Source organism: Aquarana catesbeiana, linkage group LG02 (assembly GCF_042186555.1).
Source record: "Aquarana catesbeiana isolate 2022-GZ linkage group LG02, ASM4218655v1, whole genome shotgun sequence".
Classification (NCBI taxonomy): Eukaryota; Metazoa; Chordata; class Amphibia; order Anura; family Ranidae; genus Aquarana; species Aquarana catesbeiana.
Window position 1 is genome coordinate 40,482,395 of NC_133325.1, and position 24,548 is coordinate 40,506,942.

Genomic DNA, 24,548 nt, shown 5'->3' on the forward strand with positions numbered 1-24,548 from the left:
TTTTAGGAATTATTCACTTTAGGCAGTAATTGTTGTAGAATGTCAGATGGTGCCGTTTATGACTTCATCAGGGCATAAGGATAGCAATGCCTGTTCTCCTGTGTCTGACATTATCATTTAGTAGTCAGACTGTCAAACCTAGTGCAAATTCAGGTAACCTTGCCATTCCACTAGCAACATAACCTAAGCTAAAAATGTTAGGCACCAGATTTATTTTTTAGCTCTCTTGGCTCATTGGGCTCTGATTTGTTCCAAACCCTGCAATGAGCATCGTGGCTTGGTGTTCAGACTCTGAGCTGCAAAGATAATAATAGGAGGTGTGCAATTTAAGGATCTATTGATGTGCTTCACAGATGAGTTGGAGACTCCCTCGAATTCCTTGGCGAGTGTGGTCCAGTACATTCCACTGGAGCTCATGGAAGGTGTTGTCCGAAATCTGGCCAATGCTGACAGCATCACAGATGCACAGATGATGACTGCCATCAACAGGTAAGTGTATCTGGAACACCTACATGCATTGCTACATGCCATGGTAAAAAAAAAAAATCAGGATGTAACAAGGTTTTCCAGCTACCATCATTAGGTTTCTCTTGACCTTTAAATAATACCATTTTACCACCAGCCAAAGGTAAAGTTGGAAACCCGTAGATCGGACTGCTGTTACCACCAGGGGCCTAGCTATGTGTGATGAGGCCCCATTGCAAAACCATTAAGGGCATAGACAGATTAAGGTAGAATGGGGCCCTGGGGAAGGTGGCAACTGTGTTCCCCCCCCCCCCCCCCATTTCTTCCATCAACATTGATAAGGATTGCAATAGGTACAAAGAAACTGCCCCATTTGCTTTGTCTGTACTGTATGTGCATGGCTCCATCAGACACCAACGGTCAATGACTCTATTCTCCTTGTAAAATGTCCAGTAGGTGTAAAGCTTTGTGTTCAAAAGTCACTTCAGCGCTCACTCAGTCCAACATCCAATGGGGTACATGTGGTGCTCCAAACAATGCTGCCCTCCTCAAGCAGGGAAACTCCAGAAATAACTGTAGAAAGACACAAGGGGGGTGCAAACGCCACCTAGTGCATTACCACCACCAAATTTTATTCAATACAGAAGCCAAAAAACATACTCACAAAGATGAGAGGGTACAAGTGTAACAATACACCTCTCCAGCTTGGGGCGGTACCAACGTGGCTGCGGTTGGAAAGCTGCCGTGTTTCGGGGGACAATCCCTCTTCCTCAGAGCTGACCCAACCAGATGCAGTGCCACAATTTATATCTTCACACATTCCAAAGAACCTCCCGTTTAGTGACATGCTAAGGTGGGGCTCAGCCACTGAAGGGGAGGTTCTTTGGAATATGTGCAGATATAAATTGTGGAACTGGATCAAGTTGGGGCAGCTCTGAGGAAGAGGGATTGTCCCCCGAAACACGGCAGCTTGCCATGTTGGTATTGCCCCAAGCTGGAGAGATTTATTGTTACACTTGCACCTTCCCATGTTTGTGAGTATGCTTTTTGGCTACTATATTGAATACAATTTGGTGGTGGTAATGCACTACACATTTTTGTGACCCCTGTGTATTTTTTTACAGGTGTGCAGCTTTGGCCAATCATGGTCTCCCTTGGTTTACTGCAGGAAGGATTTATTTGGGCCCCCTGAACAATCACTGGGCCATAGGCTCCAGCCTAGGTCACCTAGGATGATCTGGTAGGAACCACTAGCATTCTCATACTCAACTATGGCTATAGTAAAATCAGTATGTTGGAACCGCCCTGCAAGTCATTCAAAAGGGGGGGGCAAGGGGTGGCCAGGAGGGGTGGCTGCCCTGGGCACTTTGGTATCATGTGAGGTGGGGGGAACACCACAAGGATGGTAGGGGCAGGGCATTTGTGTTGGGAGGGGGAATCTGGGGCGCGGCAGGGGATAAGAATTGTTCTAGGAGGGGAAATTTAGGGAGGCAGCTAGGAGTGGTGATTTGAGGTGATTTGTGTTGGGAGGGGGAAAAAAGATTTGTGCTAGGAGGTGGAATTTTAGGGGGGGGGGTGTGCTAGAAAAGGGAATATGGTAGGTTGTGCTAGGGGAATTTTTTTTTGTGGGGGGGGGATTTGGGCTAGCAGGGATGATTGGGGGGATTTGTGCTAGAAGGGGAAATTGGGGGGAGGGGATTTGTGCCAGGATAGGGGAAAAGAGAGAATTTGTGCTGGGAAGGGGGCTGCCACCCCCCCCCCCCCCACCCAGTAAATTTCACTTTGGAGGGGGGGGGGTTGGCAACACTAATGTGCAGAATGAGTGGCGACACTTAAGACTCAGAATTGGCTAGCACAGCGTTGCCACTCTGCATACAGAAAAGCTGGGAACTGGTGGGGGGGCACCAGGTATTTACCATCTAATGATACATTTTTAGAGAGGAACCTAAAGCAAGCTTAGCAAGGGGAAGTATTGTTGCAGCTAATAACGAGACAAAAAGATGGATTTACTGACACTTAAAATATACATTTTGGGTGGAATCTCTTTAAGAAAAAGCAAAATTGTCCTTTTATGCCAGGTGAGAAAAGATAATAAACTTTCATTGTGTGTGAGATTTGGGCTGCACAATTCTCCTAAGATATTGATTGTCGGGGGAGGAGCCTCTGGAGACATATTATTACTGACCTTGAAGGCGCCTTTCCTGTGTGGGTGATGCGGTGGGGAGTACTGAACAGTAAATGGAAGTTCTTACATGGGATTTAGCAACCAGGCTGTTGATGTTCGTTATACACTTTTATTAGTAGTAGAATTTTTGTGTTGTTTTTTTTTTCTGATTTGATCTTTTTCCTGTAAGTTTATTGAAGTCTGAATTCTTTCTTAACCACTTCAGCTCCGGAAAGGTTTTACCCCCCTTCCTGACCAGGCCAGTTTTTTGCGATACGGCACTGCGTTACTTTAACTGACAATTGCGCGGTCGTGCAACGCTGTACTCAAACAAAATTGTCCTTTTTTTCCCCACAAATAGAGCTTTCTTTTGGTGGTATTTGATCACCTCTGTGGGTTTTTATTTTTTATCTTTTTATTGTTTTTTTTACTACAGGTACTAATGGAGGCGAGCAGCGATTTTTAGCTGGACTGCGACATTGCGGCGGACAAATCTGACCCTAAGTGACACTTTTTGGGGACCAGTGACACCAATACAGTGATCAGTGCTAAATAAAATGCACTGTCACCAGGGGCGGACTGACAACTCATGGGGCCCCCGGGCAATAAGAGATTATGGGGCCCCTGGGCAGTAGGAGAAGATTATGGGGCCCCCGGGCAATAGGAGATTATGGGACCCCCAGGCAATAGATTATGGGGCCACACAGTATACACACACACACACATACAGTATACAAACACAGACACACAATATACACACACAGTATACACATAAACACACTGAAAGGTACTGGAGAGGCGGGGCAGCTATAATCTTGGGAGTTTAAAAAAACACAGACTTTTACATACTGTCCCTGGATTTATTGAGGCTGGCAACCCTGATGGGGCCCCTTAGTGGCATGGGGTCCTCGGGCAGTGCCCGAGTGCCCGAATGGTCAGTCCGCCCCTGACTGTCACTCTATAAATGACACTGGCAGAGAAGGGGGTAACATCAGGAGCGATCAAAGGGTTAAGTGCATACCTCCCAACTTTTTGAGATGGGAATGAGGGACACCTATCAGCAAAAGTATGCAGGCATAGGACACACCCCTTGCCACGCCCCCTTAAAGGAGGATTGTACAAAAAACAAGATTGGTTAAACACACAAGTGTTTTTTTTTTACCACTACTATTCCTTTATATTGGCTTTTGGAATTTACAAATGCAGCAATTTAGAAATCAGGTGAAAGGTTTAGCGCTGAAAAACACTTTTTGATAGATAAAAAGTGCATTTTATATACAACTATATAGATCAGACCAAAATGAGGGACAAATGAGGAGGAAAGAGGGACAGAGGGACATTGCTCCAAATCAGGGACAGTCCCTCGAAATTAGGGACAGTTGGGAGCTATGTAAGTGTGCTCCTAGGGGGTGCTTTCTAAAGCCCCGTATACACGGTACGATTGTTGGCAGGGGATTGTCTATTGACAGACTGTTGGCCTAAAATCTTACCGTTAGTACGCTCCTTTTTGACAATTGTTGTCCAACTTTCGGGTCAACAAATGTTGGATGACAGTCTAGTAAATTTTCGGAGGACAGCGGTTTGACGTCAGATTTTCAGATGGTCAGTACACAAGTCCGTCACACAAAAGTCAAAAGTACAAACACGCATGCTTGGAATCAATGCTCACCAAACACGACATTAGCAGAAGGGGCCCAAAGGGTGGCGCTGAAGAGCTGAAATTCCTCATAGTACGTCACTACGTTCGTGTTTGTTGCACGACAATTGTGTACCGTTAGCATGCAAGACAAGATCCAGGCACACGCCCTTAAGACAAAAATCAGACGTTCGGTTGGCCAACAATCGTACCGTGTGTACGAGGCTTTACTGTGTGTGTGTGTGGGGGGGGGGGGGGGATGCTGTGACTGGAGGAAAACAGAGATCCGTGTTTCTGCTTAGCGGAAACAAAAGATCTCCATTTTCCTCCCTCACAGAACGGTGGTCTGCCTTGATTACATAGAAAAAACACCGCTCTGCCTCTCCTGTGAATGATCGGCGGGTCCCGGTGGGCATTGCGGCTGCCAGACACGCTGATTGGCTCCCGCTATGTCCAATCAGAGCGGGAGCGGGGCGCCGGCGTATCGCGCGTGCACGCCCCTGAGACGAGCAGAGGAATCATGTACAGGTACGTGATTTCACGTTTAAGGGCTGCCCTGCCGCAGTATATGTACATGGGGCGGTCCTTAAGCGGTTAAACAACAGTTTTTAATTTAAATACCTTTTCTGTCGCCTGCAAACCACAGCCATGCTTTTTCTTCCTGCCCCCCCCCCCCCCAGCATGGACTGTCTAAAAATAGAAATCTAATTATAACTGAAGCCCCTTTCTGCAATCCAAAATATTAATGTGAAAAGTTGCATATTTTCTTAATATCATTTTTTTTAGTGCTCACAATAATAAAGAATACGTTTTTATATATATGTATATATATATATATATAGATCTATATATATATATATAGAGAGAGAGAGATATATATCTATATATATATGCCCCCACCCCCAGCAGTGACTCATCAGCTCTGCTCACTCCCCCCCCCCCCCCCCCCCCCCAGAAATGATTTGGCAGTTTAGTTTCCCTTCTCAGAGACCCTGATCTGAGATCAGAGGGCTGAAAAGCTGCTTTATCACTATTGGGTGGGGGGGGGGGGGGGGATACATTTCTGAGTCGCTACTGGTAGGGGGGGTCACAGAGAACTGAGCTTCTGATTTACTGCTGGGAGGGGGAGCAGGATGATCTAAGCTGCTGAGTTGCTGCTGAGAGGTGGGAGCAGAAGGAGCTGAGCTGCTGCTGGGAGGAGGGGGGGAGGGGAGTAGGAAGAGCTGAGTTGCTGAGTCACTGCTGAGTGACAGAACAGGGGTTGCTAAGCTGTTGAGTCACCGCCTGGGAGGGTAAGCAGGGAGAGCAGAGCTGCTGAGTCACTGCTGCCAGGGGAGGAGAAAGAGCTGAGCTGTTGAGTCACTGCTTAAGGGGGAGCTGAGCTAAACAGTCCCTACTGGTGGGGGAAGCAGGGGAAGCTGAGGTACAAAGTCACTGCTGGGAGGGGGAGCAGGGAGAGATGAGCTGCTGAGTTACTGATATGAAGATGAATAGGAGATGTTGAGCTGCTGAGTCTCAGCTGGAGGAGGTAAGCAGGGAGAGAAGAGCTGCAGAGTCAATGCTAGCAGGGGAAGCAGAAAAAGCTGAGCTATTGAGTCACTCCTGGGGGGGGCTGTGTCGTTTGGTCATTGTTGGGGAGCTGTGTTTGGTCATTGTTGGGGGGGAGCTGTGTTGTTTGATCATTGTTGGGGGGGGGGGGGGAGCCGAGCTGTTGAGTCACTTCTGGGGGGGGGGGAGCTGTGTTGTTTGGTCATTGTTGGGGGGAGCTGTGTTTGAGTCACTGCTGGGGGGGGGGAGTTGTGTTCTTTGGTCATTGTTGGTTGTTGGGGGGGGGGGAGCTGTGTTCTTTGGTCATTGTTGGTTGTTGGGGGGGGGGGGGAGCTGAGCTATTGAGTCACTCCTGGGGGCACTGAGAGCTAAGCTGTTGAGTCATTGCTGGGGGGGGGGAGCAAGAGGAGGGGGGAGCAGGGAGAGCTGACCTGTTGAGTCACTGCTGGGGGGAGGAGCTGAGTTGATGAGTCTATCTGATAAGGAGAGCCAGGAAAGCTGAGTTACAAAGTCACTGCTGGGAGGGGGAGCAGGGAGAGATGAGCTGCTGAGTTACTGATATGAAGATGAGCAAGAGACACTGAGCTGCTGAGTCTCAGCTGGGGGAGGGGAGCTGAGCTGCTTTGGAAATAAGTTTCTTGACTTGAACCTTGAGAATTAATTGTTCCACAATGCCTAGAGCTATATAAGCCAATCAAAATTCATCTGTAGTTGACCTCTAATATACATGATCCTCTGTTTACAGGATGATTGACTGGGTGTCCTGGCCTTTAGGAAAGAACATTGACAAGTGGATCATCGCTCTTTTAAAGGGACTGGCGGCCGTGAAGAAGTTTAGTATTCTTAATGAAGTCTCTCTTGCTAAAATTCAAAAGGTCAGTTTAGTAGTAGTCACACTTTGTTCTCTGTCAGAGCCATGTTCTTTCATGTTGCCCACAAATACGAAAACAAAACTAAAATACATTTTTTTTTTTTTTTACCTAAAAACATTCTTCAACATAATACATTTTGTGAAAGCAGAGACCCTCTGGATCTTATTATTTATTAATTTCTTTACTTTTTTTTTGCAAAGGGTTAAGGGGCTAAAGGTTAGGGGCAGTGTTAATTTTGACATCAAATTTCAATTTAGTTTTAGTTATAGTCTTTTGACCTAAATGCCATTTTAGTTTTAGTCCTATTATAGTCATCTGAATTGTTTTAGTCAAATTTTAGTCGACTAAAAGCTCCAGTTACATTTTAGCCGTCTAAAATCGAATGGGTTTAGTTACATTTGAATCCATTATTTAAGCATTTCTCTAGAATTGCCAAACTCATTATATACTCCTGGGAGTAAAAATCCAATAATGTTATTATTTGTGGTATGAAGGTTTGAACATGAACTACAGACGCAGATTTAGCCGCTGCGATATATATAACATCTTCATAAATAAAACCAAGTTTCATAAAGAAATATATTGCTGTTTGACAAGCACAACTTGAAAAAAAAAAAAAAGATGTAAACTCCATTGGCTGTAATGCAATTGCACTTAATACCTGAATATATTACCAATGTTAAATATTAAAAAAAATAAGAAAAGCCTTTTTCTTATTTTATTGTATTTTTTTAGCAACTTAGTAGATGCCCCTTACATATTCTTATGTGGTAGTGCAGTGTTAATTTTGACATCAAATTTCGATTTTAGTTTTAGTTATAGTCTTTTGACTAAAATGCCATTTCAGGTTTAGTCATATTTTAGTCATCTCCATTGTTTTAGTCATATTTAGTCGACTAAAATAGTATTAAATTAGTAGACGAAAATATTTTAGGCAACTAAATTAACACTGGTTAGGGGTTTATTTATTTAGTTATTTACCTATTATTTATTTATTTTGTTAGGTTAGGGGTTAAGGTAAGGGGTTAATATTAGAGTTAGGGGTTAGGGTTTAGTATTAGGGTTAGCAGTTAATATTAGGGTTAAGTGTTGGAGTTTGGGTTTTTATTTTTTTAATTTTTTTTTATTTTACTTTTTATTATTATTACTATTTATTTTCATTTAATTATTTAATTTGAGCAGAGAAATGCTCTGAAACGTACAACAAAACCCACTAAAAATAAAAAATAAATAAAATTAAAAATAATTATAATAAAATAAAAAATAAAATAAAATAAAAAATAAAATGATAATAATAAAAAGAAAAGCTCCAGAACTTTTTTGAGCTTAAGTTGCTGAAAAAATAAAATGAAAAAAAAATAATAATTAATTACTTTTTTGAGCTTCAGTCGTTTGGCTTCAGGCGACTTGTTGTGGAGATGTGAACCATCTCCATAGGGAATAATTGATTTTTTTTTTCTCCTCCAGCGTTTTGGAGTTTTGAGCTCCCAGCTACAAAACGCTGAGGTGTGAATGGGGCCTTAGACCTTCTTAGGGAGTAGGGGGCACCACCAGCTGTCAGAATGAACAGTGCCTGCATATACGGGTGCTGTTTGGGTGAGTTATCCGCCTGGCCCCTTCAACAAAAGTCATTTGAAAAAAAATCTAGTTTTATGGAACCGACAGGGCCACCTACAACCTGAATATTTGCTGATTCGTTTGGACACTGATGAAATACTGTCTCCATGTTCCACCACAGGGCTTTTTAACAATACTGAGCACATTTGGTTCTAATAACATCTTTCTGCAAAGTCATCCTAGCATACAAAACCTATCCTCTGAAGAAGACCCCAAATGTATGGGTCGAAACGCGTCAGTCATTGTTATTCATCAGACATTATGGAATGTTGTGTATAATTTCTATGTTTGCAATTCTCTGTATTTGGTATGGGTATGCCCCCATCAGAGCTCATATTTTAACTACTATTAAATATCATACTCTAATTCTCTAATAAAGGATCTATTTTCCAAACCCATGTATTCGTTCAACTACTTTACATTGCTGCTTAACCCCCCCCCGCCCGGGGGACCTTTCCCATTTTTGTCCATTTGGGGTGTGCAGCACCATTACTTCTCCCCATATGTGTCTTCCCCATGCAGCATACAAAACCTTTATATATATATATATATATATATATATATATATATATATATATGAACCCAACATTAGCATATAAGCACTTAGTAATGTAATTTATTATATGTAAGTATATGTAAGGGTGAGCCAAAGGAAATTGTCGTAATTTGGCCTAATATGACTACATGGCCACATTTGGACAATCTCATTGACGAAATAAGGCCATGTGTCCATTTGTGGTGAGGGATGTTACCAGGATCCATCCCCAGCCCTTTGTAGTTTTAGAGCATTAAGCCGGCCTGCTATCATTTTTTTTACATACTTATTTTTCTTTATCAATCCTCACTAACAACAGGGTAACCTCTCCAATAGGGCCAAGGGGTTCAGGACATTGATTAACCAATGAGAACTCAACAGTACCAAAGTAGGTTCCTGTAGGCCCTCCCCCAAGGAACACTAGAAATCCCACTGTTTTCCTAAACCTAACATGTCTGTTTATACGGGTCTGTTTCCAGGTATTCTCCAAGCTGCTGTACCCTGTGGTCCGAGAGGGAGCTCTCTCTGTCCTTCGATATATGTTACTGAGCTATCAACACTCCCCTGAAGCATTCCACCTGGTAAGAATGTAGAGCACAACCACACTCAGATTGGGAGAGGGAGGAGCAGGGATGCTGCAAACAAATGTGCTGATAGGGACCTACTGATAAGAGGAAAGAGCAGACAGGTGACCTTATAACTCTCCCGCTGCTCCTTCACTGACCAATCAGCAGGCTGGAGATCCAAAGAGGACATGACTTCATTCCATCTACAGTCCATAAAGCCAAATGGAGCTTTCAGCCTGAATCAGCTACATATATTTCATATCCAACAAAACAAAGGGGGTTATTTACGAAAGGCAAATCTACTTTGCACTACAAGTGCAAAGTGCACTTGAAATTGCACTGAAAGTGCACTTGGAAGTGCAGTCGCTGTAAATCTGAGGGGTAGATCTGAAATGAGGGGAAGCTCTGCTGATTTTATCATCCAATCATATGCAAGCTAAAATGCTGTTTTTTATTTTCCTTGCATGTCCCCCTCGGATCTACAGCAACTACACTTCCAAGTGCACTTTGCACTTGTACTTTGCACTTGTAGTGCAAAGTGGATTTGCCTTTAGTAAATAACCCCCACAGTGTTCAAAGTATAAGAGTAGTAAAGCCTGTCTCCTGCCAGCATGCTGCAGAAAAGTTCCCTTGCTCTCTGTGTGGAGGCAGTAGGCTCTCTGCAGTGGTCTGACGTGCGCCCCCTGCTCAGTCAGAACTAGAGCACCCCATTCAGAGGGTATAATGAGCTTTGCTGATTCCAGGGGTATAGGTCAGACTGACCGGGGGGGGGGGGGGTGTCAGACCTATACCCCTGGAATCAGCAAAGCTCATTATACCCTCTGAATGGGGTGCTCTAGTTCTGACTCAGCAGAGAGACCACTGCCTCCACACAGAGAGCAAGGGTCCTTTTTCTGCAGTATGCTGGCAGGGAGCAGGTGATACTACCCAGGCTGTGGCTGCTTTCTCAAGAAAATAAACTCTAAGGCCTCTTTCACACGGGGCAGATCAGTCATGATCCGCCCCGTGAACATCCGCTTGCTCAGCGGGGATAGCTCCGCCGATCCCCGCTGAGCAGGAAGATGACAGGTGCATCGCTGCACACTGTGCAGCGACGGACCTGTCAGAGCGCCGCTCTCCCCTATGGGGGGATCGGATGATGACGGTCTGTAGTGTCCGTCGTCATCCGATCCGATCCGAAAACGGAGGAAAAAGTAGGTTTTTCCTCCGTTACACTTTTCGGATCGGAGCGGGTCGGATGTCAGCGGACATGTCACCGCTGACATCCGACGCTCCATAGGGATGACTGTATGTCCGTTTTTCATCCGAAAACGGATGGATGAAAAACGGACATACGGATCATCCGTGTGAAAGAGGCCTTAAACTTTGAACGCCTTTTGTTTTCATGCACCTGGAATGCATTTAGCTGATTTAAAATTACATTTTATTTGGGCTTCAAGTGTAACCGAGAAAACTTCTACTATCCACCGGGCTGTGCTTGGTAGCAGAGCTGTGTAAATCTCAGGATTGGGTGGACGGAAATATAAATCCTTTGGTTAAAAAAAATAATAATAATAAAAACTTCCTGTATTGAAGTTCAGATTTGACTCAAACTTGATGGCAAACTCAGACACATGGGGTCTTTTAAAAAAAAAAAAAAAAATTTGCATTGCCATTCACCCAGTAAATTTGCATTTACATTTGCTCTGTGTGAAATGAATATTCTTTGGACTGTTTTCTCTTCTGAATGAATGGTCTTTTATTATAGTCCATAGTAAAACACCGCATTATGACCATTAGATGGCGCTGAAGAGCATACGTCTGTGTAACAAATGTAACTATTTAAGAGAATGTTAGAGGGAATAAATGTAACCAATGGTTCTCTAGAATTGTTACATTGTATCCCCTGTCACAAAGAACATACGGTATGTTTTTCCTATGCTCTTCAGCTCCATCTAGTGGACATAAGGCAGTATTTTACTACTGCCCATAATAAAAGAATATTCGTTCAGAAGAGAAAATAGCCTAAAGAACATTCATTTTTTCCCCAGTTCGCACAGACTGGATGTACATGCAAATTTGCGAGATGAATGGCTATTTTTTTTTAGAAATAGACCTCAACAGAGAATAATTAAAAAAGGAAATGTCATTGAATGAAACCCTTACAGCAGCATTGCTCCTTGTGCTGATTTCTATTATTTGCTCTCTCTACAATCCCTCCTGAAATTCCTCTTTTGCTCCCGCAGATCATTCCTCACGTCCCCCAAGTGGTTTCCAGCCTCTCTAATGAGAACACAAATTCAGCGGCCAGTTGTGTGGAGCAGCTAGCGGAGCTCGTCCACTGTATGGTCTTCCGATTCTCTGGATATCCGGATCTTTATGAGTCGATCATGGAATCAATAAAGGTGTTCATTTTCTCTACAAAAGGTTGCATGTATCAAAGTCTCTTATAGCCCTATCATGAGTATAAATGATATTTTCTCTATGTGCTGTTCATCGGGAACCGGGTTCTTTACTCACCATTCAGCGGCCTTCTGAGAGTATGTTCTTGGAGTTGTACAGGGAGGCAGAGACTTCATTCCTCCACCAATTCTTATTATAATTTTTTATTTTCAATAAGTTTTTCAACAAATATAATTCATCATAACAAAAGGAATAAGGAAAAGTCATGACAGTTTACACAGAAACAATCAAAATAAAAGTAGTGCAAACATTGTAAAGAAACATGGTGAGGATATCTGTATAGATAGAAGTCAGCTTCTTCCCGAATTGGGTCATATATATTAAGAAAGAAATAATTCCATACAGTATCTATGTTGCTATCTCAATTACATGTTCAAAACACAAGGATGCTCAAGAGAACATGTAAGTTGAAATCAAAAAGGAGCAGAAATGGAAGGTTCAGAACAAAATTTTGAATCATCCCAAGGTTTCCAAATTTTTTCAAATTGGGGAATTTTACCTTTAATTTTTGCTGTTAAATGTTCCAATTTACCCATATCTGTAACAATGGAAAGGACGTGGTGTAAAGTGGGAGTGTTGGTAGAGAGCCAAAGTCTAGGGATGTCTCTTTTTGCTGCCAAAAGTATAAAAGACCCTAGTCTCTGTAGTGGTTTAGGGATACCCGGGAAGGGTAGACCTAACAGGAAATGTATGGGTTTTAATGGAATAGATGTGGCGAAAAGTGATTGCAATAGACTTTGTATCTCAATCCAATATGTACCTAAGACATGACAATCCCAGAAAATGTGAAGGTGTGTACCTATGGACCGTCCACATCTCCAGCACAAATCAGAAAGAGACGCATTTTGGGCATGTAGCAACTCAGGAATTTTGTACCAAAGAAATATTGTCTTAATAGAGGTCTCCTTTTGTGCCACGCATCTGGAAACTTTAGAAGCCGACTCCCAAATTTTACCCCAATCCATTAATGAAATTGATCTGTAAATAAAAAGAACCGCGCTTGACCTAAAAATATGTAACTAGCAGCAGCTTATAGTGCGATCACACCAAAATAAATAGTCCAAAAAAGAAGACAACGTCAGATGATGACGAAACGCGTCTGGGAAGGTATGCATTGACGTCACCAAGCTTTCGGAGTAAGAGGACGGGCTCCGTTTGTTTGTACGCCGGCCGGCTCTTTGTACACGCAATTTTATTAACTTAACTGTCATCCGTGGTTTTCGTGGTGAATGGTGACATGTGGCAACGCAAGTGAATTTGGAGTTTTACCCCCCACACGAACACCGGGAGTGCCAGCAAGCTAAAAGGCCTTGGCTGGGCTATAGCCACCTGCCCTTTTATGCTTGCCATCTGGTAAGCAGGTTTTAACTCCTAGGGTGGATTGTCACTATTGCTTCAAAGTACACGGTGGCGGTGCTGTTTATTCTGGAAGGATTTTAAAACCTCTCTGTTGTCATTACATAGACTGTTTTGTTTGAGCGCAGCTTTCTTTTTTGGACTAATGAAATTGATCTGTTTAGCATTTTGGACCATTTTGTCATGTATCTATGTATGGCGTCATTTAAAGGGGGTGTTGTCTGGAGTATTTTATATATGGATGAGATTAGGTTTGGTTCGTAAGGGCCATTTGTACATAATAATTCAAAAGCAGTGGGATTTTCTAAGGATAAGGAGGGGAAGCAGGTTTGGAAAAAATGTTTAATTTGTAGGTAAAAGTATTCTGTAGATTTCGGTAGGATGTGTTCTTCTTTAAGGTCTGAGAAAGGTAAAAGTTTGTGTGTTACTGGGTGAACTAAATGTCGCAGCTGAAACATCCCCGCGTGTGTCCACGAAATTGTTCGCAGGTATGATAATCCGTCCGGAATTTCTGGGTTAAAAAGGAAATTCTGGAGAGGGGAGCAAGGTAAGGAGAGATGAAATTTGTCTCTGCACCTTTTCCAGATTGAAAGCGTAAAAAGCATCGGGGAGAGACACAGAGACCTTAGTTGGGGTATGAATTTCTGAGAGGAAGGCCATAATAGATAGCATGGATGTACAGGGGCAGTAATCCCCATTTCAATTCCGGCCCATCTATTTGCAGCCTTCCTTGAGGTCCATGTTGTCAATACTCTAAGATGAGAGGCATAGTAATATTTAATAAAATCGGGGGAGGCTAGTTCTCCTCTAGCTCTAGGAGAGAGGACTACCGATTGAGCAATTCTATGGGATGCATTGTTCCAAACAAACTTAAGGCACTTTCTCTGGAGATTTTTCAACTGCGACATAGGGACCGGGACCGGGAAGTGTTTCAAAAAGGTTCAGTAATTTGGGCAAAACCGACATTTTGAGAACGTTAATCCTACCAAGAAGGGAAATTGGGATGGAAGACCAGTGTTGTAGGAGTTTAGCAATTTCTGCGAACATAGGAGGGAAATTGGCTTGATAAAGAGAGTGGTATGAAGGAGTAAGATGAATTCCTAAATATTTTAGTGAAGTCTGGCACCATCTGTATTTAAACCTGTTTTGTAAGGAGCTGAGTATATCTGAGGGTATATTGATGGGGAGAGCTTCTGTTTTAGTCTGATTAATACAAAATCCTGATAAGGACCCAAATGTGGAGAGGGTTTCGTGTAAGAAGGGTAATGAAATCTCGGGGTGTGTGATGGTGAGTAGAATGTCGTCTGCGAAAAGAGAGAGTTTGTAGTCCTGATGTCGTAGTGGGATTCCTCTGATATTAGGATGGGATCTGATAGCTGCTGCTAAAGGTTCTAGGCTTAATATAAATAATAGGGGCGACAAAGGGCATCCTTGTCTCGTACCATTACTGAGAGTAAATCGTTGCGAGTTATAGGAGGACAGCTGGACTTGAGACGTAGGGAGGGAGTATAAGGTATGTAGGGCTCGTATAAAGGGGCCTGAGAATCCAAATTGGGTTAAGACTGCGAACATGAAGGGCCAACTTAATCGATCGAAAGCTTTTTGAGCATCTAAGCTCAAGACTATGGTGGGACGTTTAGTTCTAGTTATTAGGTCTATCAGATCTATGGTTCTTCTTGTATTATCTCCAGCATGTCTCGAGGGAACAAATCCCACCTGGTCTCTGTGGATCAGGAACGTTAATAGTGGGGATAATCTATTGGCTAATATCTTAGTGAAAATTTTGTAGTCTGAGTTTAATAAAGCAATTGGGCGGTAGTTGTCGGATAGTGCAGGGTCCTTACCTGGCTTAGGGATTACCGTTATATTGGCATTCCTCCACCAATTCTATCCCTCTGAGGCCTAATTGGGTACTGTGTCCATCGTAATATGTCTGCAGTCTCTGATCATCTCCTGTACTATGTCTGCAGTCTCTGATTATCTCCTGTACTATGTCTGCAGTCTCTGATCATCTCCTGTACTATGTCTGCAGTCTCTGATCATCTTCTGTACTATGATTGCAGTCTCCGATCGTCTCTTGTATCATAACTACAGTCTCTTGGCATCTCCTGTAGTAGGTCTGCAGTCTCTGACCATCTCCTGTAGTATGTCTGCAGTCTCTGACCATCTCCTGTAGTATGTCTGCAGTCTCTGATCATCTCCTGTATTATGTCTGCAGTCTCTGATCATCTCCTGTATTATGTCTGCAGTCTCTGATCATCTCCTGTATCATGTCTGCAGTCTCTGATCATCTCCTGTATTATGTCTGCAGTCTCTGATCATCTCCTGTACTATGTCTGCAGTCTCTGATCATCTCCTGTACTATGTCTGCAGTCTCTGATCATCTCCTGTACTATATCTGCAGTCTCTGATCATCTCCTGTATTATGTCTGCAGTCTCTGATCATCTCCTGTATTATGTCTGCAGTCTCTGATCATCTCCTGTACTATGTCTGCAGTCTCTGATCATCTCCTGTACTATATCTGCAGTCTCTGATCATCTCCTGTATTATGTCTGCAGTCTCTGATCATCTCCTGTAATATGTCTGCAGTCTCTGATCATCTCCTGTAGTATGTCTGCAGTCTCTGATCATCTCCTGTAGTATGTCTGCAGTCTCTGATCATCTCCTGTACTATATCTGCAGTCTCTGATCATCTCCTGTATTATGTCTGCAGTCTCTGATCATCTCCTGTAATATGTCTGCAGTCTCTGATCATCTCCTGTAGTATGTCTGCAGTCTCTGATCATCTCCTGTAGTATGTCTGCAGTCTCTGATCATCTCCTGTAGTATGTCTGCAGTCTCTGATCATCTCCTGTAGTATGTCTGCAGTCTCTGATCATCTACTGTAGTATGTCTGCAGTCTCTGATCATCTCCTGTATCATGTCTGCAGTCTCTGATCATCTCCTGTAGTATGTCTGCAGTCTCTGATCATCTCCTCTAATATGTCTGCAGTCTCTGATCATCTCCTGTAGTATGTCTGCAGTCTCTGATCATCTCCTGTAGTATGTCTGCAGTCTCTGATCATCTCCTGTAGTATGTCTGCAGTCTCTGATCATCTCCTGTATCATGTCTGCAGTCTCTGATCATCTCCTGTAGTATGTCTGCAGTCTCTGATCATCTCCTCTAATATGTCTGCAGTCTCTGATCATCTCCTGTATTATGTCTGCAGTCTCTGATCATCTCCTGTACTATGTCTGCAGTCTCTGATCATCTCCTGTAGTATGTCTGCAGTCTCTGATCATCTCCTGTACTATGTCTGCAGACTCTGACCATCTCCTGTACTATGTCTGCAGTCTCTGATCATCTCCTGTAGTATGTCTGCAGTCTCTGATCATCTCCTGTACAGGGCATTGGCCTTTAACAAAAGATATGTGTGTCACTCATCATATTGCACACATAGTTCTCCTCACCTGTTAATCTCTAGACTAATTTTCTGTTAATCCTTTAAATCACGCAGGGCAGCACTGAGTTGCTTTAGGATCAAATAACATGCAGCTTGTTCTGTGCTTTGCTATTGATAGAGCACTTTAGGAAAATACATGCCATGCCTGAGAGAAAGCCAGTTAGATGATTTTCTGCATGTTTTGGGGCTTGTATATACACTTACCGGCCACTTTATTAGGTACACCTTGCTAGTACCGGGTTGGACCCCCTTTTGCCTTCATTCTTCGTGGTATAGATTCAACAAGGTGTTAGAAACGTTCCTCAGAGATTTTGGTCCATAGGGACATGATAAAATCAGGCAGTTGCTGCGGATTTGTCGGCTGCACATCCATGATGCAAATCTCCCGTTCCACCACATCCCAAAGGAGCTCTATTGGATGAGATGTGGTGAGTGTGGAGGCCATTGGAGTACAGGGACCTCATTGTCCAGTGGTGAGATGATTGGAGCTTTGTGACATGATGTATTATCCTGCTGGAAGGAGCCATCAGAAGATGGGGACACTGTAGTCATAAAGGGATGGACATGGTCAGCAAAAATACTCAGGTAGGCCATGGGGTTTAAACAATGCTCAATTGGTACTAAGGGGCCCAAAGTGTGCCAAGAAAATATCCCCCACACCATTATACCACCACCAGCCTGAACCGGTGATTCAAGGCAGGATGGATCCATGTTTTTATGTTTACCCCAAATTCTGATCCTACCATCTGAATGTCACATCAGACCAGGCAACGTTTTTCCAATCTTTTATTGTCCAATTTTGGTGATCCTGTGCCAATTGTAGCCTCAGTTTCCTGTTCTTAGCGGACAGAAGTGGCACCCGTTGTGGACTTCTGCTGCTGTAGCCCATCTGCTTCAAGGTTCGATGTGTTGTGCGTTCAGAGATGGTATTCTGCATTCTCCTCTGACATCAACAAGGCATTTTCCTCCACACAAATGCCCCTCACTGGATATTTTCTCTTTTTCGGACCATTCTCTGTAAGCCAGGGAGATGGTTGTGTGTGAGAATCCCAGTAGATCAGCAGTTTTTGAAATACTCAGACCAGCCTGTTTGGCACCAACAACCATGCCATGTTCAGAGTCACTTAGATCCCCTTTATTCCCCATTCTGATGCTCAGGTTGAACTTCAGCAAGTCGTCTTCACCACGTCTAGATGCCTAAATGCATTGAGTTGCTGCCATGTGATTGGCTAATTTGTGTTACCAAGCAATTGAACATGTGTACCTAGCGGAATGTATGCCTGATTGTCAAGTTATTATAAGGGTATTCAGCATGTAACTTCCTGTGTTTTTCTTTCAAATAGAAACTCCCGGTACCAAATGAAGACCGGATAAAACAGTTGCTGGGTCAGAATGCCTGGACATCGCAGAAGAATGAACTGGCTCCATATTACCCCAGACTGGTATCCAAATCTGACACGGGTAAAATCGGCCTGATTAATCTGGGAAATACATGTTATATGAACAGCATCCTGCAGGCTTTGTTCATGGCTTCTGAGTAAGTAAACATGGAGAACATTGATATACTGTTGTAGTACTGATAGTAATGAGACCCAATAATTATGATGGTATATTGATCTCCAGTTAACCACTAGCTAGATTGTGAATGCCCTAAGCTCATCTACTTGGCAATAAGGTCCCTGGTATATTGTCTTGGGATGTACAGAATGATGGGGCCAGTCACTTTAATTAGGTTGGTTTGTAGTTTTATGGAGACCAGTAATGTGGAGGGAGCAAAGGATGCCTGAAGGCTTCACAGTCTTTAGTCTTCTTATCCTTCTAAACTTTCTCTGTCCCTCTCTCCCAAGGTTATACTGACTGGAAATTTATAAAAAAAGATTTGCGCCAACTCCTACAAAAAGCAGCAGCCAACACAAAAACCTGACCCGTGTAAATGTATAAGAAAATAATAAAGTGTGGTGCTAAAAGGTGATATAATCAGAAAAGGTTTTAATACCAAAAGTGATAAGTAAATGTGCACAGTCCCGGGGTATGTGCAAAGAAATTTTTTTGACGAAGTGAGAATTATAAGGTGGTAATCCCCATACATATACCAAATATCCTAGTGATGATCCTAGGAGTGTATACAGGGATAATAGCTTCCCCACCTAAAATATCTTAAAACCCAAATAAACAATGGTAAAAATTGCATGTGTAGTGATAAATTACATGTGTAATAAAAAACTCAAACTTAATGTCAACAATGATTGAAAACAATAAGGTGATATCCGGTGAATCAATATTAGATAAGATGACTCTACTTAAGTATTGGGAGTAACACAATGATGTGTAGTACTGCTCCTACAACTCTATAAATAGACAAACAAATATGTAGTTAAAAGTCCATCAGGGTAATGAATATAAGGATGACTCCTATGCCCCGTACACACGGTCGGATTTTCCGATGGAAAATGTCCGATCGGAGCGTGTTGTCGGAAATTCCGACCGTGTGTGGGCTCCATCGGACATTTTCCATCGGATTTTCCGACACACAAAGTTGGAGAGCAGGAGATAAAATTTTCCGACAACAAAATCCGTTGTCGGAAATTCCGATCGTGTGTACACAAATCCGACGGACAAAGTGCCACGCATGCTCAGAATAAATAAAGAGATGAACGCTATTGGCCACTGCCCCGTTTATAGTCCCGACGTACATGTTTTACGTCACCGCGTTCAGAACGATCGGATTTTCCGACAACTTTGTGTGACCGTGTGTATGCAAGACAAGTTTGAGCCAACATCCGTCGGAAAAAATCCTAGGATTTTGTTGTCGGAATGTCCGAACAAAGTCCGACCGTGTGTACGGGGCATTAGAGTCCACCACCAAATGATGGAATAATTTTGGATTGTTTCATATCACTCTAGGTGCAGGCAGTCCTTTTAAGCGTGTCAAAACAAAAGATGTTGGCCGTATCCTTGCACATAGGTCAATCCTTCCTTAATATGGTGATATTGGCTCAAAGAAAATAGGTGTGCAATGCCCTTACCATATAAGGTGGACTCACAAGCCCTTGGCGGTGAGTCAAACGAGCTTGTACCGTCAAACGGTGTGAGGCTGTAAACCCGTGAGATGGTCTCGGATAGAATCTCCCCTGGTAGCTCCGGATAGCACGCTTCCAGCTCAATATAGCTCGACAGATGTCATCTAGAGGTATCTCCTTGGTACGACTCCGCTGGGGTCCCAGGGCTATCTCAATCCTCAGACGGTGAGAGAGGTTCCATCAGCAACCGTTATCGTGTAGATGGGCAAAGAGAAGGAAAAAACTTTCACAAACGTAACAACGTTTACTAAAAAAGAAGGAAATTTTGCAATTAATTACAAAAATTGTGCGGTAAAAACTAGGCTCAAAGTAGTAAAAAATGCCAAAATTTTAAAAGTTGCGCAGTGAGTGATGGTAGGGGTAACCCCAGCAGAAGTCTTTGAGGATGAAACGCGTCGGGATCTTATGCATTTACCCCAACCATCACTCACTGCGCAACTCTTTTAAAATTTTGGCATTTTTTACTACTTTGAGCCTAGTTTTTACCGCCCCAATTTTTGTAATTAATTGCAAAATTTCCTTCTTTTTTAGTAAACGTTGTTACGTTTGTGAAAGATTTACACTATGTGGAAGTTTTTTCCTTCTCTTTGCCCATCTACACGATAACGGTTGCTGATGGAACCTCTCTCACCGTCTGAGGATTGAGATAGCCCTGGGACCCCAGCGCAGTCGTACCAAGGAGATACCTCTAGATGACATCTGTCGAGCTATATTGAGCTGGAAGCGTGCTATCCGGAGCTACCAGGGGAGATTCTATCCGAGACCATCTCACGGGTTTACAGCCTCACACCGTTTGACGGTACAAGCTCGTTTGACTCACCGCCAAGGGCTTGTGAGTCCACCTTATATGGTAAGGGCATTGCACACCTATTTTCTTTGAGCCAATATCACCATATTAAGGAAGGATTGACCTATGTGCAAGGATACGGCCAACATCTTTTGTTTTGACACACTTAAAAGGACTGCCTGCACCTAGAGTGATATGAAACAATCCAAAATTATTCCATCATTTGGTGGTGGACTCTAAGAGTCATCCTTATATTCATTACCCTGATGGACTTTTAACTACATATTTGTTTGTCTATTTGTAGGGTTGTAGGAGCAGTACTACACATCATTGTGTTACTCCCAATACTTAGGTAGAGTCCCAATACTTAAGTAGAGTCATCTTATCTAATATTGATTCACCGGATATCACCTTATTGTTTTCAATCATTGTTGACATTAAGTTTGAGTTTTTTATTACACATGTAATTTATCACTACACATGCAATTTTTACCATTGTTTATTTGGGTTTTAAGATATTTTAGGTGGGGAAGCTATTATCCCTGTATTCACTCCTAGGATCATCACTAGGATATTTGGTATATGTATGGGGATTACCACCTAATAATTCTCACTTCGCCAAAAAAATTTCTTTGCACATACCCCGGGACTGTGCACATTTACTTATCACTTTTGGTATTAAAACCTTTTCTGATTATATCACCTTTTAGCGCCACACTTTATTATTTTCTTATACTGACTGGACACTTAAACTTTGAATGTGGCTCCCTGACGTTTGAGGTTCTATCGGTATCTTGATATTCAGGGTAGGACAGCATGAAGAGGTTCTTGTGTTGACTTTCCACTCACTCACACAATCACCACTTCCATTGGGGAGGACAGCTTCAGTTTGCTTCCTCTAGGCCCAAGTGGAACTTCATGACAGTCAGTATCTTCACGGGTTCCTCACAGGAGGACTCCAAATCCCATAACACTGGATGTCACACCTCTAGCACACCCTGCTGGAGCCAGCTTATACAGCAAGTGACTGGGATGGATCATTCCATACTTAGAGCATCATTTCTCAACCTTTTCTCAGTCATAGCATCCTGTGAAAGTATACAAAATCTTGAGGCACCCCTCAGGTTGCCCATCCCATCACAGCCCCCCTTCACGACAGAAGCCCTCCTCATCAGAGGTTGCCCATCACATCACAGCCACCCTTCACATCAGAAGCTCCCCTTCTCATCGGAGGTTCCCCGTCATATCACAGCCCCTTTTCACATCAGGAGCCCCCTTCTCATCAGAGGTTTCCCATCACATCACAGCCCCCCTTCACATCAGAAGCCCCATTTTTCATCAGAGGTTTCCTATCACATCAGAGCCCCTCTTCACATCAGGAGCCCCCTTCTCATCAGAGGTTTCCCATCACATCACAGCCCCCCTTCACATCAGAAGCCCCATTTTTCATCAGAGGTTTCCTATCACATCAGAGCCCCCCTTCACATCAGAAGCCCCCCTTCTCATCTGAGGTTTCCTATCACATCACAGCCCCTCTTCACATCAGAAGCTCCCTTCTCATTGGAGGTTCCCCATCACATAACAGCCCTCCTTCACATCAGAAGCCCTCCTTCACATCAGAAGTTGCCCATCACATCACAGCCCCGTTTCACATCAGAAGCCCCCCCCTTCTCATCAGAGGTTGCCCATCACATCACAGCCCCCCTTCACATCAGAAGCCCCCCTTCTCATCGGAGGTTCCTCATCACATCACAACCCGCTTCCATTCTGAAGCCCCCCTTCTCTTCAGAGGTTGCCCATCACATAACAGCCCTCCTTCACATCAGAAGTTGCCCATCACATCTCAGCCCCCCTTCACATCAGAAGCCCCCCTTCTCATCAGAGGTTGCCCATCACATCACAGCCCCTCTTCACATCAGAAGCCCCCCTTCTCATTGGAGGTTCCCCATCACATCACAACCCGCTTCAGATCTGAAGCACCCCTTCTCATCAGGTTGCCCATCACATAACAGCCCCCCTTCACATCAGAAGCCCTCCTTATCCAAGGTTGCACATCACAGCCCCCCTTCACATCAGAAGCCCCCCCTTCTCATCAGAGGTTGCCCATCACATCACAGCCCCCTTTCACATCAGAAGCCCCCCTTCTCATCAGAGGTTGCCCATCACATAACAGCCCCCCTTTACATCAGAAGCCCCCCTTCTCATCAGAGGTTGCCCATCACATCACAACCACCTTCACATCAGAAGCCCTCCTCATTAGAGGTTGTCCATCACATCACAGCCCCCCTTCACATCAGAAGCTCCCCTTCTCATCAGAGGTTTCCCATTACATCACAGCCACCTTCACATCAGAAGCCCTCCTCCTCAGAGGTTGCCCATCACATCACAGCCCCCCTTCACATCAGAAGCTCCCCCTTCTCATCAGAGGTTGCCCATCACTTCACTGCCCCCCATCACATCAGAAGCCTCCCTTCTCATCGGAGGTTCCCTATCACATCACAACCCCTCTTCAAATCAGAAGCTCCCCTTGACAGTTCAGTTCCCCCTTCACTTTAGAGGCCCCCTGATAATATTAGAGGCCTCCCATCATGTCAGGGGTCCCCTCATCACATTAGATCCCCCTCTATACATGAGCAAGGCTGCTGCTATAAATCACAGATACAGCCTATCTCACCCCCCCCCAATATTAAAACTATATTTTTGCACAAATACACTAACATACTAGCATCATTATTAGCAGATTCAAAAACTACATAACTTACAAAATTCCTGCTAAACCTAAAAGATAAAACTGTATTGAGTTTATAGAAGAAACTTTATGTGTGAATGATGTATTGGGGCTCATTCACATGGGTGCTGTGGCCTGTACAGTGTGAACCAGGGGGGTTTTAAATGTGGCAGAAAGCCACCTGGAGCTGTGTGTAGGCAGCCTAGGTATGGAGACGGAGCAGCTGTATGAACACAGCCACAGGTCCTAATTTGACAGGTATGTAGATGCAGGTGTAGGGCCCCTGGACACAGACAGTGTGCATTCGGGGCCGCTCGCCCGCACCTGGACACTTCTCAAATTAGGACCTGCCACTGTGCTGAGCCCCTATAGAGCAGGGGTAGGCAAACTGGGGCCCTTCAGCTGTTGTGGAACTACATTTCCCATGAGGCATTGCAAGGCTGGCAGTTACAATTACTCCCAGAGGCATGATGGGACTTGTAGTTCTGCAACAGCTGGAGGGCCCCAGGTTGCCTGCCCCCTGCTATAGAGTAACAGGCAGCTCCAGCTGGATGAACAAACAATTTTGGTTTTGCTTGAAGAAAAAGTGTCAACCTTATGCCAGACATAACGGCTCAGCAGAGCTACAGTCTGCTAGAGAGGTAAGCATGAATAGTCTTTGTTTGCAGGGGCCCTGTTTTTTAATACAAAACGTTTTCCAGACATTTTAAAGCTGAACTCATGCACAAAAACGTTATTTGAATATATTCCTTAACCACTTGCCGACCGCCGCATGCCGATGTACGTCCAAACTTTGGCAGCGGATATCGTTGTTATGGCAGCAGCTAGCTGCCATAACCCTGGTATCCCTGTTTTCGTGCGGCGGTCGGCTTTAGGATAAAAGTGGTCTCTGCGGCGGATTCGCCGCGAGATCACTTTTATCAGTGGCGGGAGAGGGCCCCCCCCTCCCGCCGCGATCCGGTGCCCTCTGCCGCTTACCGGAGCCGTCGGTGGTGGCGGAGGCGATCGCATCCATCTCCGTGCTGTGCCTGGAGACGAGTGAGGCTAAGATGGCGCCCACTCATCTCCATGACGCTGCTGGGCGGAAGCGAAGTCAAAACGTCACTTCCGCCCATACGTCTTAAAGGCACAATTTTTTCAATGTCATTTTTTTAAATGACTTTTTTTTTAATTATTGCTTTTTAGTGTCTTTTTGACCCCAGATCTCATATTTAAGAGGACGTGTCATGCTTTTTTCTATTACAAGGGATGTTTACATTCCTTGTAATAGGAATAAAGGTGACCAAATTTTAAAAAAAAAAAAAACTG

The 24,548-nt window shown here is 43.8% G+C and overlaps 1 protein-coding gene across 1 annotated transcript in view; it reads left to right on the plus strand.

Moving 5' to 3' along the window:
* USP35 (ubiquitin specific peptidase 35) overlaps window positions 1-24,548 on the plus strand; it is a 42,801-nt gene that overhangs the window by 967 nt on the left and 17,286 nt on the right. Inside the window, exons 2-6 of the mRNA XM_073612817.1 lie at window positions 354-489; window positions 6,559-6,688; window positions 9,317-9,418; window positions 11,629-11,787; window positions 17,989-18,182. Coding sequence (XP_073468918.1) covers window positions 354-489; window positions 6,559-6,688; window positions 9,317-9,418; window positions 11,629-11,787; window positions 17,989-18,182 — 721 coding nt within the window. The remainder of the gene's footprint in view (window positions 1-353; window positions 490-6,558; window positions 6,689-9,316; window positions 9,419-11,628; window positions 11,788-17,988; window positions 18,183-24,548) is intronic.